General features: G+C 41.3%; 1 protein-coding gene across 1 annotated transcript in view; it reads left to right on the forward strand.

Annotated features, from left to right (window-relative positions):
- Positions 1-5,033: 5,033 nt before the first annotated feature.
- Positions 5,034-18,031, forward strand: part of LOC100216241 (uncharacterized) — a 49,550-nt gene continuing 36,552 nt past the window's right edge. The window contains exon 1 of the mRNA NM_001142208.1: positions 5,034-5,616. Within this exon, the coding sequence (NP_001135680.1) occupies positions 5,445-5,616 (172 nt within the window). The 5' untranslated portion in view covers positions 5,034-5,444. The remainder of the gene's footprint in view (positions 5,617-18,031) is intronic.

Below are 18,031 nucleotides of genomic sequence, written 5' to 3' on the forward strand. Positions count from 1 at the left end.
TGGGGACTACATCAGCTTGTTGATGTGGTCTTAAGTCCAACAGAGCCTATGTCAGCCATTTTAGTTTGATCATTTGACCTTAGATAGGCACATCAGGAGAAGATCCACTCATTTGCCAACCTCGACAAATAAGTGGATTGCGAAGTATTTGGCCACTTTAAGTTGTATCAAAACACAATAACAGCCATATGTAGCTAGCTAATGTTCCATGGAGATATTTAGCACCACAGTTGTTCATGTAACCCATCTGCAAATTCCACATATTTTTGTAAAGAGTAGTTGCTCCATGTAACAAGTGTAGATATGTCATTTTTCGCTGAAAGCCAAGCCAGGATGCAAGAGCCAAACACAAGAGAGCGCAGGGCCAGGGAAGCTATTTGGTTTATGTGCTATTCATTCACCACAGGCAGATGCTAAAGTCCAAGATAGATACTTGCGCTGCTGCTCAACAACTTGCGCATAAACAAACTGGATGAAACACATATATCCATTGCACTGCTGCTCGGAAGATATTACATGACAGAAAGGAATTTAACCCTTGCACTGCTCCACTTGCTTCAGTATGTATGCACCTAAAAGAATGGTAAAAGCTCACATTACACTGAAGGATATAAAGACTGGATCATCAATGGATTATATGGGCAATATAGAATAAGAAAACAAACACCATACTAAAGCCACAATTTTAAAACACCTGGGGCCACTGCACTCTTAGCAATTTGGGGTCTTTGAACCAAGCGTTTTTCCCCACACTCAGCTTCAAGATGCCCTAGATTTTCTTGTGATTCCCAATAATTAGATTAATATGCAGTTAGTTGGGGAATTTTACTGTCATGTTTGGGATTGTGGAGAAATATATCTAGCAAATATTGTCTATTGTGTAGAGTACATGTACAGTATACACTATAGAACAGCATGACTTCTGACAAGGACCAGGTGAATGAGCTCTGCTTTGCCTTTTACATGGCAAAGTAAGAACCTCCATAAGGGATCACTAGTAGTGAGCATTCCTGCACTCTCCTATACTAAAAGCAACAAACTTAAGGTTTGGCTGTTAAAGTTACCTGCACATTGGCATGCAACCTGAAGCATGCTTCAGACTTTGTTTCATAAGCTTATCACTTTGTTTCAGGGCAAAAAAACCCCAAAGGGTATATTTGTGGTCATTTTCAGAACAGTAGTTTTCTGAAAGTAATGGCGTGTATGGCTAATATGGCGTGCGGTTTTTCACACGCGGTGACAATTTGTGCGTGCACGAAAATACCGCACGAAAATAGTCTTCGCGACTTAAATAACGCAAACAGCATCGCGTCTAAATTAACGCAAGTATCCTTTTAGTGAATCACGTGTTAAGTCGCGAAAAATAAGACGCAATAAAATTTTTACCACATGCTATAAATAGCGCTCGTTTTATCGCACTTTAGCGAATCAACCCTTATGTGTGTTTTAGCAATTCCTAGGGGCTGATTTACTTACCCACGAACGGGTCGAAATGAGTCCGATTGCGTTTTTTTCGTAATGATCGGTATTTTGCGATTTTTTCGTATGTTTTGCGAATTTTTTCGGCTACTTTACGAATTTTTCGTTACCAATACGATTTTTGCGTAAAAACGCGAGTTTTTCGTAGCCATTACGAAAGTTGCGTAAAATCTGGCAATTTTTCGTAGCGTTAAAACTTGCGCAAAAAGTTGCGCTTTTTTCGTAGCGTTAAAACTTACGCGAAACTTTGCACCTTTTAAGTTTTAACGCTACGAAAAATGCGCAACTTTTCGCGTAAGTTTTAACGCTACGAAAAAAGCGCAACTTTTTACGCAACTTTCGTAATGGCTACGAAAAACTCGCGTTTTTACGCAAAAATCGTATTGGTAACGAAAAATTCGTAAAGAAGCCGAAAAAATCGCAACAAATACGAAAAAGTCGCAAAATGTTCGTTTTCAAGTCGGAACTTTTCCAATTCGGGTCGGATTCGTGGGTTAGTAAATCAGCCCCTTAGTATAGTCTATGGCAGGGTTTTTTCTGGTGTTTAGTAGTTGTTCTAAGTAGCTCTGTGTGTTAAAGCCCTTACAGAATATAAGTTTAGTGAACACCCTGGATATACAAGAAACATTTTTGGATTTCATTTATCCCTGGAAATAGACATTCTGAAGAGATACTTTTGGGCAATAATTGTATGTCGGGGACAACCTGCTACCCTTGCCATTGACTGTAATTGAAGGCATATTTGTGGGCACTTTTTTCCCCAAAGCCCCATGTGCCATTGGGCCTTAGAAACAAATATTAGCAACACAAATTGATTTATTTTGCCCCAATACTGCTGGAACATTTCTATTTCTAAGGGAATTTTTCCAACCACTCCTGCTTAGTTGCACCAACATCTGTGAGAACAGCTCCAAGCTGGTAAACACTGCAAGAAGGATATCCCCTGCAAACATACACATGACACCTATACAGATAGAAACTGCCTGCAAAGTGTGGTCGCTCTTAACCAGCGACTATAGGTTTGTGTATGGGCTCAATTGGATGTACTATTTGATTAATATCTATTGATTGGCAGACAATCTTGTTGTTCAATGATTTTATCAAGGGCCAAACTAATGCTTTAATTGGTCCACCACTTCTCAGTGACCAAACTAGGCCGTTTTTGCCAACCTAACCAGACCTTAATACCCACGGCCAGCTGCACACACAGGCTCAGAAGTGACATGCAAGACAAAGGGACAATACAGACACGTAAGTCCCTGAACAAATGCTCTAATTACTGCTAAACAAATGTTGGAAACACAAACTTATATACCTAAACAGTAATCACTAATCATTTGACCTTATAAATGGTAACCCACTGACAATAGGGAGTTGTATTTAATGAATACACTCAAACAATACATATTTATACCCATAGATATACATGTGATATCCAGTTAAATGAATATTAATGTCATAGACAGTTTATGGTGTTCTGGGCTAGCCAAACTCATGAAGAAAAATAGTAGGGTTTCATCCAAAGTCAGGTAGCAGCCAATGAGCAGGTAGCATTTATCTGTCACCTTTTTGAGAAAAGCAAACATTTTACTACACTGTAGTTGATACAGGTTACTTTATTACATAAAGAGGAATAATACAATGCTTTGCTCTAGGGAGCACAATGATACACATGAAGGCAAACTGCAGCTTGTGTTTTCTTGTACACTACCATGATAAATAATTATTTTTTGCTACATGTAGGTCTTTCTGAAATTTGTAGTATGAATTGTATGATGTTAACAGTCATGCTAGGAATGGCTTGGACTGCTTTCTGGCTGATGTTGAAAAGTTTTTTTGTGATGCAGCAGTTGGTTTTAGTGTTTAGGGATGCAAGGCATACTTCATTTTTACCTAGCCTATGATTAAGTACCCAGAATGGTACGAAACACGTAAGGCTTAGAAGCATTCATTTATGTGTATTATCTCAATAAATTACTCCTGATTTTACTTATCATTTGAGCCTTATATTCACTTCATGGAGTGCCTGCCTAACTCGCTAATCTGTCCATTTTTAAATTTGCCAACATACAAAATCCTAATAAGCCTAAAAAACACTGCATATTCCAAAATCTCCCAATGACATCATCTGAATAAAGACTTGTTGCCTGCATTTGTCCAGTGTTTTTGGACAAATTAAAGGGGCTGAGCCCAACAAAGTAAGGTGAAAAGTAAGGGTCAATACTCCATTTCTGCTGAACACTATAAAAAGGCAAGTCATAGTTACATAGTTAGTTAGTTACATAGTTACATAGGGTTGAAAAAAGACCAGTGTCCATCAAGTTCAACCCATCCAAGTAAACCCAGCACACCTAACCCACACCTACCAATCTATACACTCACATACATAAACTATAAATACAACCACTAGTACTAACTGTAGATATTAGTATCACAATAGCCTTGGATATTCTGATTGTTCAAGAACTCATCTAGGCCCCTCTTAAAGTCATTAACAGAATCTGCCATTACCACATCTCTAGGAAGGGCATTACACAACCTCACTGCCCTCACCGTGAAAAACCACCTATGCTGCTTCAAATGGAAGCCCCTTCCTCTAATCTAAAGGGGGGGCCTCTGGTGCGTTGATTGTTTTTATGGGAAAAAAGAACATCCCCCATCTGCCTATAATCCCCTCTAATGTACTTGTACAGAGTAATCATGTCCCCTCGCAAGCACCTCTTTTCCAGAGAAAACAACCTCAACCTCGACAGTCTAACCTCATAGCTTAAATCTTCCATCCCCTTTACCAGTTTAGTTGCAGTCTCTGCACTCTCTCCAGCTCATTAATATCCTTCTTAAGGACTGGAGCCCAAAACTGCACTGCATACTCAAGGTGAGGCCTTACCAGGGACCTATAAAGGGGCAAAATTATGTTCTCATCCCTTGAGTCAATGCCCTTTTTTATACAAGACAGCACTTTATTTGCTTTAGTAGCCACAGAATGACACTGCCTGGAATTAGACAACTTGTTATCAACAAAAACCCCTAGACCCCAACACACTACCAAAAGTCAGAGACTTTGTTATAAACTAAGGGGGGGGGGGGGATATGAATGAATGGTAAAATCCAACAGGGGCCCAATCCCAAAAGACTGAAGAGCACTGCCCTGTATGTAGCTCTATAGTAGGCTATGATGTCACATGACAGGACAGGGATCACCCACATGGAAGCTGCTTGCCCCAGAGATAAATACATTTCATTCATTCTGCCATTCGGCCCACAGGCCCAGCCAGCCCTGGTTGGAGCTTTACATGTGTATGTGTAGATATATAGGGTACTTTATATTTAGTATCTGTACCTGACACAAATGTTTCCTGTGCGGTTTCAGTGCCCGTGAGGTAACGCCCCTGTGTTGCACTGCTACTAACTGCGGCGCGCCGTGCAGCCCTCAGCGCAATCCTTAATGACAAGAGCAAAGGAGAGGGAGACAATTGGTCAGTGCGGCCACCAATGAGCGCGCCGCCGTGCGAGTGATAGTAGCGGCGGGAGCGCGCACACAGTAGCAGCAGTAAGGAGCAGTGGGAGCCGCCACAGGTTGTACGAAGTTGGATGCATTGCCGCTGTCACCCCTTGTGCGTGCGAGTGTGCCGCAGCGTCAGAGCAGCAAGTCTCCCCAGTGGGAAGTGTTTGAGGCCAGAGACCGGCCCAGGGAGACATAGAACCGCTGATTGGATAAAGCGGCCCGAGTGGAACAGCCCGGAGTGAGGGAGAAGGAGCGGGGCAGGCGAGAGCAGGACACTTGCACAGCACCGAGACCCCCCCCCCCCAGCAAAGCCGCGCCCCGATATATCCTATATACTGACGCGCTGGGGCCCCCGACACTCGCTCACATTGGCTCAGCACCCCCAAACAGTGGCACCCCCGTTATCCTCCCACTGGCTGCCCTGGCTTAGCCCCCCTCCCCACTAACTTTCCTCCCAGCAATGAGCTGTAGGTCCCAGGTGATGATGGCTCTCTGGACCCTGACATGCGTGGGGCTCATCCTGCTGGGGGCGATCCGCCTGAGCCTGGCGCTGGATTATGACTTGGAATCAATTGATTACCTGATTGAAGACACCACTGAGGAGTTTGACTACAAGGATCCCTGCAAAGCCGGTAAGTGAATCATGATCGCTCCTATAGGGAGACTCTCTCTGCTCTATACTGTACGATACTCATTGCTGCACATTACGGCCATGGACAGCGATCGCGACACAGCGACTGCAACTTGTCCTGGATCCTGTTGCAACTTGGCAGTTCGCTGAGCTCTGCTGCCGGGATGGGAATGCATACACAGCCATGGTAACAGACTGTTTAACATAGGACTCCGTGTGATTCTATGTAACGTGTGAATGCCAGGGACAGACAAGGATGGGTACATCTGCGATTAATGCGAAATGTCTAATTTACTTTAAAAGGTTTCCCTACAAATAACCTGCAAAGTTTGTTCAAACCATTATTCCAGGGGATGGGGATTCAATACCTTTAAAATATACCATTGCCTGGGAAGTTAATTCTTTGTGCAAGCTGCAGTTGTATGGGCTAAGCTACACAGAGGGGTTTTGCAGACAAGTGCATGTCCTGGTGTTTGTTTGGTATTAGTGTATTGTATAGCAGTGTAGTTAAGGCAACCATATCAGCCAGACACAGATGCATCTACACAAATGCCTGTTGTTTGAATTACATATTTTATATAAAGTTATTTAGTTTAATTTTGTAATTTTTCTTAATTTCTTAATCATGTGACCAAAGTCCCTGCCTGCTTTATTCATAGTATGTAGGCTGCAGGGCTAGAGTCATTTTTATTTCAATACTGTTTTCACTTTTTAGCTGGGTTTCTTAACTTGTCTCTCAGTATGACCCTTGAAATCAACTTTGTGACCCAAAAAGTACTCTAGAATCAATTATACACCACTATTTTGTATTTGAGTAGGGCATTTTTTTCCCCTTTATTCAGACTGATCATGATGGACAGTCCTATGCAGCAGTCTTTATCCCTGGGGATGTGAAATAAGGCTGGGACTCTGCTTCGCAACCCATTAATTGGTTACAAAATTATTCTGTTATTGTTTCAATTACAGGTGTCAGATCTGTTATCTGGAAACCTCTGAATTGCAGAAAGGCCATCTTCCATAGACTCCATTATAAACAAATAATTCACTTTTTTAAAAATGATTTCCTTTTTCTCTGTAGTAATAAAACAGTACCTTGTATCCAAACTAAGATATCATTAATCCTTATTGGAGACAAACGAATCCTAATGGTCTTAATTAATATTTTACATGATTTTTTTTGTAGACATAAGATATGGTTATCCAAATTACAGAAAGATCCCATATACGGAAAACCCCAGGTTCCAAGCATTCTGCATAATAGGTCCCATACCCTAAAGGGGGTCGTGGGGACTGCATTGGGGCCCAATTTTGGGTCCAGACCCACAGGCTGAGAGTCACTGCTGTACAGCATGGGCACCAATGCTGTAGTCCTAGTCATAAGGGTTAAAGGACAAGGAAAGGATAAAGTACTGGGAGCTGCCAGGGACCTCTCTTGCCTAGCACTGTGCTGCCATCTTTTTAAGGTTTCTCAAGGCTTCCTCACCACTTTCTAGTCTTGTGCACACACAGGATAGTACCAATAGAAATTGTGACCATTGTGAGTATGTGCAAGTCTGGTAATGTGAAAGAGATAAAACAGAGCAGTGGGAAATATAGGTATAATTGTGGCTCTGTGAAAGAAAGGTCCCTGGATGATAAAAGAGTAAGAGGTTAAATATAGTGGGAGTTCTCTTCGTATTTGCGCACTTTTCCCATTTCATTGCGTGTCCTTATAATATATATATAATATATATTATTATTATTATTATTATAATAAAAATAAATTATTTTAAACATACATGTATTTATATATTAACATTTAAGAAATAATTGTTAAGTGCAGAACAATGACTGTAATTAAGCCAAGACTAAAGCTGGCCATACACGAAACCTCGTTTCGTACAATATTCGGTGCGTGTATGCCATGTCGGCGAGTCGACCGATATCGCAGGAAGCTGCTGAAATTGGTCGACTCGCCGATCGGCCAGGTTAGAAAATTTTGATCGGGCGCCATAGAAGGCGCCTGACCAAAATCTGCCGTCAGGGTTGAATCGGCAGAAGGAGGTAGAAATCCTATTGTTTCTACCTCCTTATCTGCTGTTTCAGCCCTGAACGGTGTGTGGCAGATCTGACGATGTTTGTGCGACCGATGGTCGCACGAAACATCGTCAGATCGCCACGTGTGTGGCCACCTTAACAAAGTTTTACATTTGGTTTAAAGTAAACAGAACCCCCCCACCACCACCAGTAGTGCTAATCTCTATATGAGTGTGAAGACAGAAACTGATTCTGCTGCTCTAAACTAAGTAGTATTGCCATTGCTAAGCTAGCATGAATGCCATCTACCTCCGCCTGCTGCAGTTTATAACTGAGTGTGACGATTCTTTGCGTTTGCTCTTTGTAAATTTTGTTGGGAGAGTCCATTGTGCATATGAAGAATCACCATGTCGCTTACTGATAGTGTTGCTCAGCACTTGACATAGTTGGATGGCCTCCATCCATTGCTCAGACATGATAACTATTTGTTTTTGTGACTCAGTGATTATGAATGCTTGTTATCCATAGTAATTTGATGGGCAGAGCTAACTCTTACTGTATTCAGAGAGTACTTGGTTCTCCCTCATTTAAATCACTAATAGTCCCATTAAGTCCTAGCCCCGGATGCAACTAATTTAACCTTGCAAGGTGGATTATTTACATTCACACATGGCTATTTTGATTTTGATGGATTTCACATGGATTTTGGCATGCCATGCCAACTCTGATTAGAAACTACCAATGGAGCGTCAATATCTGTATTGCTGAGTAACTAATAACCAATCAAGGCTGAATAGATACTTAGCTAGTCTCTTATGGGAACATTTCTTCCTCTACAGATCATATCATCATATCAACTAGTTGAAATCCTATTAATAACCTGATGTCTGCATCCAATGTTAAACTCCCAGCATCCTTCTGCAGCTTTTGCAGTACCACACCCAGCACTTCAGGCAGTGGAAGGGTATCTGGGAGTTTTAGTTGTGGAAGCCTGTAGGTTATTTGTCCTTTTAGAGCTCTTTCATTACTTAGTTGTGTTTGGCCAAGCTTAAAGCGAGAGACAAGATCAAACACAGATGATTAATGATTCAACCCTTTACTTTCTGGAAAAATCTGGCCTTCTCTGCAGGCTTAAGCTGGCCATACACGTGGCGATCTCACGATGTTTCGTACGACCGTCGGTCGCACGAAACATCGTCAGATCCGCCACACACCATTCAGGGCTGAATCGGCAGGTAAGGAGGTAGAAACAATAGGATTTCTACCTCCTTCTGCCGATTCAGCTCTGAAGGGAGAATTTTGGTCAGGCGCCTTCTATGGCGCCCGATCAAAATTTTCTAACTTGGCCGATCGGCGAGCCGACCGATTTCAGCAGCTTCCTGCGATATCGGTCGGCTCGCTGACATGCCATACACGCACCGATTATCGTACGAAACGAGGTTTCGTACGATAATATCGGTGCGTGTATGGCCACCTTTAACTGGGGCACTTTATGTATAGTGCAGCTATTGCACATGTACGGAAACAGCATAATGTCCACTTCAATAGCGCTCACTCAGACAAGCCTGAATAGAAACCAGGGTACCCTGGCTGTCATCTTCACCTCTTTTTAACATGTCAGCAGTCTATTGGCCTCTGTTGGGGCCCAGTAGAGATGTACACAAGCACACCCAGTCCTCATTGTTTAGCAATCCCCACGGGTGCAAGAACCCAGGCGACGAAGCTGCACCCCCCCAAAAAGTTGTGTTGTTGGGGGACTAAATAAACACAAGGGACTTGTCACCCACTTGCATCACTTTGTGTGCCAGTACATTCCAGTACATATTTTTTTTTCTCTGTTGGGGCCCCAAATTATACTCTTTCCTTTCTCCCATATCTGAGCTGAGTATGATGAAATGCTGTCAACCAAGACTGTATCAGAGTGGTTCATGGGCCCCAGCCATTTGATTCCAGCCCTGTTTTAAAGAAGGAAAGGCTGTGTCACTGGGGGGTGGCAAAATGTTAGGCACCCCCAGTGACTTTAATTGCTTACCTTTTACCCCAGGCTGGTGCTTCTGTTAAGAAGAAAACCGCACCGGAAAACCGGGAAAGCTGCGAGCGAGTGTCTCCTTTTCCTTCTTCTGTCTTTGCTCACTTGCACATGCACAGTAGAGTGAAAAGCCAAACTTTAACAAAAAAAAGCTGACTTCTTCACTCTACTGTGCATGCGTGGGTTCCGGTATTCACAAGGAAGAGGAAGCACTCGCAGCTACACCAGGCTGGTGCGGTTTTCTCCTAACAGGAGCACCAGCCGGGCTTAAAGGTAAGCAATAAAAGTCACTGGGGGGGCCTAACATTTGGCACCACCCAGTGATTTTTACCTTTCCATCTCCTTTAGGGCTGTGACACACGGGGAGATTGTAACGGGCGAGTAATCTCCACAAAATGCCATCCCACCGGCGAGAATGTAAATCACCGGTGGGATGGCATACGCAACGGCACGATTTGCCGAAGTCGTGGAAGTTTCCTCTCAAGCCGACTTTCGCGCCGCCGTGTATGCCATCCCACTGGCAATTTACATTCTAGCCGGTGGGATGGCATTTCAGGGAGATTACTAGCCCGCGACAAGGGAGATTTGTCGTGCAGCGACTAATCTCCCTGTATGTCACAGCCCTTATGGGCCAAACTTGGCAAAATTAGCAGATCTTTACTTTAGGGCTATCTTGGTTACCCACCCCCACACTGAAGTGAAGGATATTTGACTGATTGTCCTGGCAAGATATCAGCGGAAGATGTCCAAACATATAGATAGCAAAGCTGCCTTCAAGTGATGGAAGTGTGGCTGATGCTTTTCAGAGTGAACCAATGACCTAATATTTATTTAGTCATTTGGTTTCAAAATCAGGTTTTTAGATTTAGCTTGGGTGCAATTGAACCAAAGTTGGATTGGCCAAATGGTTTAGTTGGAAATGCATGAACTGACCATTATGCACTTTGGTTGCCAACCAAACTTAAAGAAAAAGGAAAGGCTAAGTCACTTGGGGGTGCCAAAATGTTAGGCACCACCAAGTGACTTTAATCGCTTACCTTTTACCCTGGGCTGGTGCCCCTGATAGGAGAGAACAGCACCAGCCTGGGGTAGCTGCAGTGCTTCCTCCTTCCTATTTTGCACACTTGCGCAGTAGAAGAAAGAAAGTTGGCTTTTCACTCTACTGCTCATGCACCAGCTCAGGGAATTCGCCGTCAGAAGGAAGAGGAAGATGGAAGCGCTTGCTACAGGTACCCTAGGCTGGTGCAGGGGGCGGGGTACAAGGGGATAAGGGGTACAAGGGGATAAGGAAGCAATAATACTAGTTGTTTTCTATTGAATAAATCAGGGCTACTACTACTACTACTACTACATCTGGGAGATGTCCTGCTCAATAGTTGCTGCTCGACAAAGCAAACAAGTACTCAGCCATTTTTATACTTTTATCCTCTAGAGGCCAATGTTTCTTAAATTTAGATCTTAAATGTGAACACCTTGTGTTATGTGGAACAGATGTAGGTGACAGTAATGCAGTCAGGGTATGTGAAGTTCTGCTTAGTATTGCCAGGTTATTGCCTGGCAATAATTGCCATGGGTACATTTTCCAGTTAGATTATCTGTATTAAGGGTTTAGAGCAGGGGTCCCCAACCTTTCTTACTCGTGAGCAACAGTCAAATGTAAAAAGACTTGGAGAGCAACACAAGCACCATAAAAGTTCATGGAGGTGCCAAATAAGGCTAAGATTGGCTATTAGGCAGCCTCTATACACACTATCAGCTTACAGGGGGCTTTATTTGGTAGTAAATCTTGTTTTTATTCAACCAAAACTTGCCCCCAAGTCAGGAATTTAAAAATAACTACCTGGTTTGGGGGCACTGAGAGCAACATCCAAGGGGTTGGTGAGCAACATGTTGCCCCCGAGCCACTGGTTGGAGATCACTGCTTTAGAGCCACCAGAAGGATGATTGCCTTGTATTATGAATGTAGGCTGATGGCCATGGACAGCCCTTTTTGCTTATGGGCAGCCAGTATCTTATTGTTTTCATTTTTAAGGTATTTTAAGAAAGCTTTAGTCAAGGCAAGAGGGATGGCAGCTCTAGCTCCAAAAATTCTGTGTTTTTTGCACACTACAATATTTTGCATTATAAACTGGTGAAATTCTCCTTCCATAGCTGATTGCACTTTATAAAAGAGTTAAGGGAATCCCAGCTTGTAGAGTGATTTTGGGACAGGAAAAGGATGATGAATTGCAGTATCTCATCTTTTGTTTAGTGATGGCATTTAGCACCTGTCCATCTGTAAAAAGGAGTGAGAAACCTGCAAGCTATTGCACCCTATTTATAGACCTCTTCTCAAATGTCTGTTAACTTTATTGCCTAAAGGTGGCCATACACCTTACAATTACTGTTGTTCCTACCCTCCACTGACATTCACGGCTGAATCTTCAGATATGGAGGTAGAAACATTAGGATTTCTACTCCTATCTGAAGATTTGGCCCTAAATGCAGCTTTTTCTCGGGCGCCCTATCAAAATCTTTTGTCCCGTCTGATCAACAAGACGCCTGATATCCAAGGCTTTTGCCAATATCGGCTGTCACATCGATCCACCATACACATACACTGAATATCGCACGCAACCTGGTTTTACAATAATATGGGTGCATGTATGGCCAGCTTAACATCACAGGGATAGTCATCATAGGGATTTCATAACTTGTGCAATTATAGGAATGACTTGGTGTCCTTACTCCTTATTCTCTTCCAGTTTCCCTACCAAAAACCTTCTTTAAACGTCCTGCTGCCATAGCTGTTTTATAAGTTACGATGGCAAAACAAAACCTCCTGTAAAGTTTATTACTTGTAACATTGATACTATACTTTTAAAGCACAGACAAAGTTGTCCTCTGCACATGCCACTCTTCTCAGTTAGCTGGCAACGTGGCTGGAATATTTGGATCAGGGTGTGCCAGATGTGACTACCACCAGTAGATTCACAACAAAGTGTTTAGTACTCTATTGTAAACACACAGAAAGAAAAAAAAGAAAGTCATTATTACCAGTAAAGCAGGGGCCAGGCATTGTGGATTAGAAGTATAGGATCTATTATATCAAATGCTTGGGACATAGAGCTTCCAGAGAAGAGGTCTTTACATAATTTGCATCTCCATACCTCTAGAAAAGCAATGAAGCATTAAATAAACCCAGCAGGATTGTTTTTCCACGAATAGGGCTTCGAGCATCTTAGTTACCGTCAAGTACAAGCTACTATTTTATTACAGAGAAATCATTTTAAAAATTAGAATTATTCAGTATAAAAATAGTCATATTCATATACCTAGTCTTCAAGGGGAGCTCCGGTTTCTGAACCAAAATTTGTTTTTTTTTCTGAACCTTTTTCAGCAGGATTTGGGTTCAGCCGAATCCACACATCTGGCCGAACCAAATCCTTAAAATTTTCTTCACTTTTCATTACATAAACATGCACACAGTTCTCTTTAAGGGCTGTGACACACGGGGAGATTAGTTGCCGCTTGGCAAATCTCTCATCGCGGGCGACTAATCCCCCCTGATATGCCAACCCACCGGCGAGAATGAGTTGACCTGTGTATTGAACCCTCCAACAGGCCTACCTGACAGATATCTGTGCATTATTGCGCAGATATTGAGAGGCAGGTTTTAAAATCTCATGGGCCGAGGACTGCCATCAGCTCATGATGGCTTGTATTTACCATTGTTGTGATCCGATCACTTGACTCATGCTAAATGTTCAGATCAGCCTGATATTCCCCACTCTATCTTTAAATGTATCTTTATGCTGATTAGTTATAGAGGCCGTTAACATTTAATAAATCTTTTTGCAAAGTTTAGTACACAGAAGTGAAACACATATTGGGTATCCTTGTAGTGTGTAATTAAATTGTTGTTACATGGTTTTATGGCAATTCAAAAGTCAATTGTATTTTTTTTATTTTTTGAGTGTGTCCCTAGGCTCCCTAACCTTGGAGCAAATATGTTCATATAGGATGAATTCAAATATTTTGGAAATAAAGCCAAATATTTGTGAAAAGAATTGTAATTTTATCTATAAATTGGAATCTCTCTTCCAAGTCCTACAATATAATAACAAGCTTTTTCAGCTGCAGAAGTGACAGATTTTGTTGTGTGCTTTGGGCAATTTGAGCTTGGGTTGTGATGTACACAAAACTATCCAGTGTAAGGCTTGGATTACAACATATAGAATCCGTTTATACCTCTTTTGTATGGAACCAGCAGCTGTGAGAAATCTAGTAGCAGCTGCTAACATTCTACTGACTTACTGAAAAGCCAGGAGGAAATCCTCATTCCAACAGTGCTGATCAGATTCCAGGATTTGGGGAGCATAATATGGACACCCCGTGGAGAAAATGTTTTACCTACTATCAGACAAATAGGCATTTTGCTGTATGAATAAAATTGTTACTGATTTACGTATTTGATTTCTATATTAAAACCATAACAATGATTTAAATATTTAAAATTATTTAAAAGTTTTGCAGAGTTCCCAACATTTTCAGATTATTTCCCTCTGTATCCATGAATAATGCCAATCTGCCATGACTTGACGTTTCACTGCTCAATGTGTAATGCAGTGTTCAAGTCAATCCCCAGGTGGCTGGGCTATAAAAAAAAATGAAGATGTACTATGCCCAGATTAGTTAACATAAGCAAGTTGGTAACCTTCACCTCTCACAGATTGACACCCCAGACCATACGAAGTACAGGTTGTTTTGTGGGTGTATTTAGTAAGGGCCTAGCATTATGTTCCAGGAGCCACTGGTAGACCAGGTACATAGGGATAAAACATGGATGGGCTCATTTACATCTGCAAGCATTTTTTTCCCACAGCGAGTTGAGTGTAAACCCTTTTCAATTAGGCTGCTTGTGCCAGCATTCACTCCTTGCAGGTTTGTAAAGTTGCGCTCAGTACCACTCAGTCCTTTCTGCCTTCTGTTCTGAATTGAGCATTGAGTTATATCAGACACCGCGCAGTTGTGTCTTGAGATGAAATGTGCATACAGTTGCATTAACTTTACTGAATTGGACATGACTGTGTCAAGCGTATTGCCCTTTTGCGACTGCAATGATGCTGTATTTCTTGAAAAAACACTGCATTATGGGAAAAAACATTGCAATTGTCCTTTAAATTGCACTTTGCTCACTGCACTTGAGTACGTAAATGAGCTCTAAAGTATCTAAAAGTCTGTCTGTCTGAACAATATAATGTATTATTGGTGGTTTCTGAGCATGTCACCTACTGCTGGTAAAGGTATAGCATCCATTATCCATAAACAAACTAATGATAGGAAGGCCATTGCCCATAAACTCCATTTTAGTCAAAAAACTTACATTTTTAGAAATTATTTGCTTTTTCTGTATGTTAACAAGATGGTACCTTGTACTTGATCCTAACCAAGATATAATTAACCTTCATTGGAAACAAAACAATTCTATTTGGTTAATGTATTGTATTAATGTTTAAATTACTTTTTACTAGACTTAAGTTATGTAGATCCAAATTACAAAAAGACCCCTTATCCAGAAAACCTGAGGTTCCAATCATTCAGAATTACAGGTCCCATACCTGTAATAAAACAGGCAAAACAATCCTGTTGGGTGTATTTAGTATTTAAATCATTTTTTAGTAGACTGAAAGTATGGAGATCCAAATTATGGAAAGATACTTTATCCAGAAAAGCCAGGGTCCTGTTCATTCTGGATAACTGGTCCCATACATGTACTTTGCCTACGTTCATCAGAAAAGAGCACAGACATAATCACTGCATTCACTGGCTCTGCTAATGTTAAATAATGGATATCAGTGACTGAAAGTGGCCATACATCGGCAGCTAAAAAATAGCTGGCAGGCCAGTTGAGCAGATCTTTACATATTTGGCCAGCTTTAGGTTAATGGGTACATAGAAAGGTAGGTGACTAAAAACAAAATTGTATCTGCATTTTTACAGATTCAAGGTAAGTAGCCAGTTAATATGGAATGTGCAAACATCTACGTGCATCCAGTTGATATTTCTGCCAAAGAAGGTGCTTGACATTCTAACTGTTTTAAAAGTAAATATATACTAAAAACTGCCTTAACGAATAGGTCAACTTTTGGGTATTCCCAAGTCCAACTCCTGAAATTCCTTTCTCCCATGTCTTCAGGTATTATAAATTAAGACCTCTGGCAAAAGAGGGGAAAGCTACTGGGAACCAGCACTGATATGTATAGGCCTGAGAATTACAAGGACTGAGGACTCCATAAGACCAAGGGGCATATTTATTAATGTTGAATTCATTTTTACAGTGATTCAGGTTTTTTTGAGCTGAAACTCTTAAATTCAAACTAAGGTTTCAAAAACATAAATATTTGATATTTATTAAGTGCAGAAAAACTTGAATGTAAAAATGTGGCATCTAAAAGCTGTTGAGTTCATGTAGAAGTCAAAATGTAAAGGGGATGTAAAAGTCATCCCATTAAGTTAAGGGATTCTGTTAGAATCCCTAAAAACAAGTAAGTTTCCAATATTTATGTATTATTTTTTTCTGTTGTAAAGATAAATTATCTGGTATCCTCTGCTGCCATAGGCAGCCTTAGTCAGTTTCTGCTTCGATTCCAAAGTGATCCGGTTGGTCTCCTACTGCACCGAGGACTGTGCAGTAGGAGCCAATCAGAATCTCTGGATGTAAATTCTTGGTTCCAATAGGGTCCGGTTGTGCTGAGAGAACAGGGCGGCTGATGGCTACTTAGTTTGTTTAACTGCTAAGGTAAGGCTGGCTAAGGTTGCCTGTCAAAGCGGAGGAGACCAGGTTGCTTATTTTTACAACATCCCCAACAATTTTTGAATGTTGGTAGACTCACTGGTAGATTTCACATTTTGTATTGATTGAGATTCAAGTTTTTTTTAATGAGCACACATTTGAGTTTGGTGAATTTTCAAATTAAGAAAAAAACTTAATTTGCATTTGCATTATCCGGGAGCTGGGTAAAGGTGGCCATACACGCACCGATATTATCGTACGAAACCTCGTTTCGTACGATAATCGGTGCGTGTATGGCATGTCAGCGAGCCGACCGATATCGCAGGAAGCTGCTGAAATCGGTCGGCTCGCCGATCGGCCAAGTTAGAAAATTTTGATCGGGCGCCATAGAAGGCGCCTGACCAAAATTCTCCCTTCAGAGCTGAATCGGCAGAAGGAGGTAGAAATCCTATTGTTTCTACCTCCTTACCTGCCGATTCAGCCCTGAATGGTGTGTGGCGGATCTGACGATGTTTCGTGCGACCGACGGTCGTACGAAACATCGTGAGATCGCCACGTGTATGGCCAGCTTAAGGCTTTAAGCTGCATCTTTATGGCAGTGATTAGCATACTAGATAAAGGCTTAGGCTGCATATAGGGTGTCCCTGATTGCCAGGGTCCCGATTGATCAGGTTAGAAGTGGTGGGTGATTTGCTTGACAAAGCAGCAGCAATTCTCCTAATCATTTGAGGCATAGATGACTTTGGTTGGTATCCACTTTAAAATGTTTGGTGCCATAGGAATAAGGATTTACATGAAATTCTTGAATCATTTTTGTATGTTGTATGCCACCCTGGACTCCAAATACATACATCTGAAAGTACTCAAAAATACTGTGGCTGGGTGTTACTTGGGGTTTTCAGAATCTATACAAAAGCTATTTTTTTTTAACTTACAAATCAACATATTTTTGAAATTTAGAGTAAGAGATCATTTATATTTTCCTTTCTTATTTTTTTGTGTGTATAGTGACGTTTTGAAAATAAATTGCTTTTCATTTGACCTTTGGAAAGTGTCTTCTTTTAATCAGTAACAGTTGCGAGAGCAAGTGGACAGCCATTTTGACATGGTCTTTAGAAACCCGGACTGACCTGCCGTGTTGATGTCAAATGAGACAAAAAAATCTCAACACACCCTCTAAAGAGCTTTGTCTGTTCTACATAAAAGTCAGAAGACATATGCAGGGATGATTTATAAAGGGAGGAAACCAAAGTGCTGACTACTATGAAAGAAGTAGAACCCATGGAATACCAGCTGCTTCTGTGACTTGGACAATATTTAGAAACTCAAGAAAGAACATCTATTGTGATTTGTAAAGGGATTCAGTCATGATTTTTATGGAGTACTTTTCATTTCTTAATTACACTGTTTACATAGCAAATAATTCACTCTACCATTAAAATGGTATTTTTAAGCCTTAAATGTATTTTTTTAAGTTGTAATATTGGTGTGTAGGCAGCCATCTCAATGCAATGTATTGTGCCTGAGTCTGAGCTTTTAGAGGGACCCAACACTACACATTACAACTTCTTTCAGATAACATATTGTTTCTCCTAC

This window comes from Xenopus tropicalis, chromosome 7 (genome assembly GCF_000004195.4).
Source record: "Xenopus tropicalis strain Nigerian chromosome 7, UCB_Xtro_10.0, whole genome shotgun sequence".
In the NCBI taxonomy this organism is placed as follows: Eukaryota; Metazoa; Chordata; class Amphibia; order Anura; family Pipidae; genus Xenopus; species Xenopus tropicalis.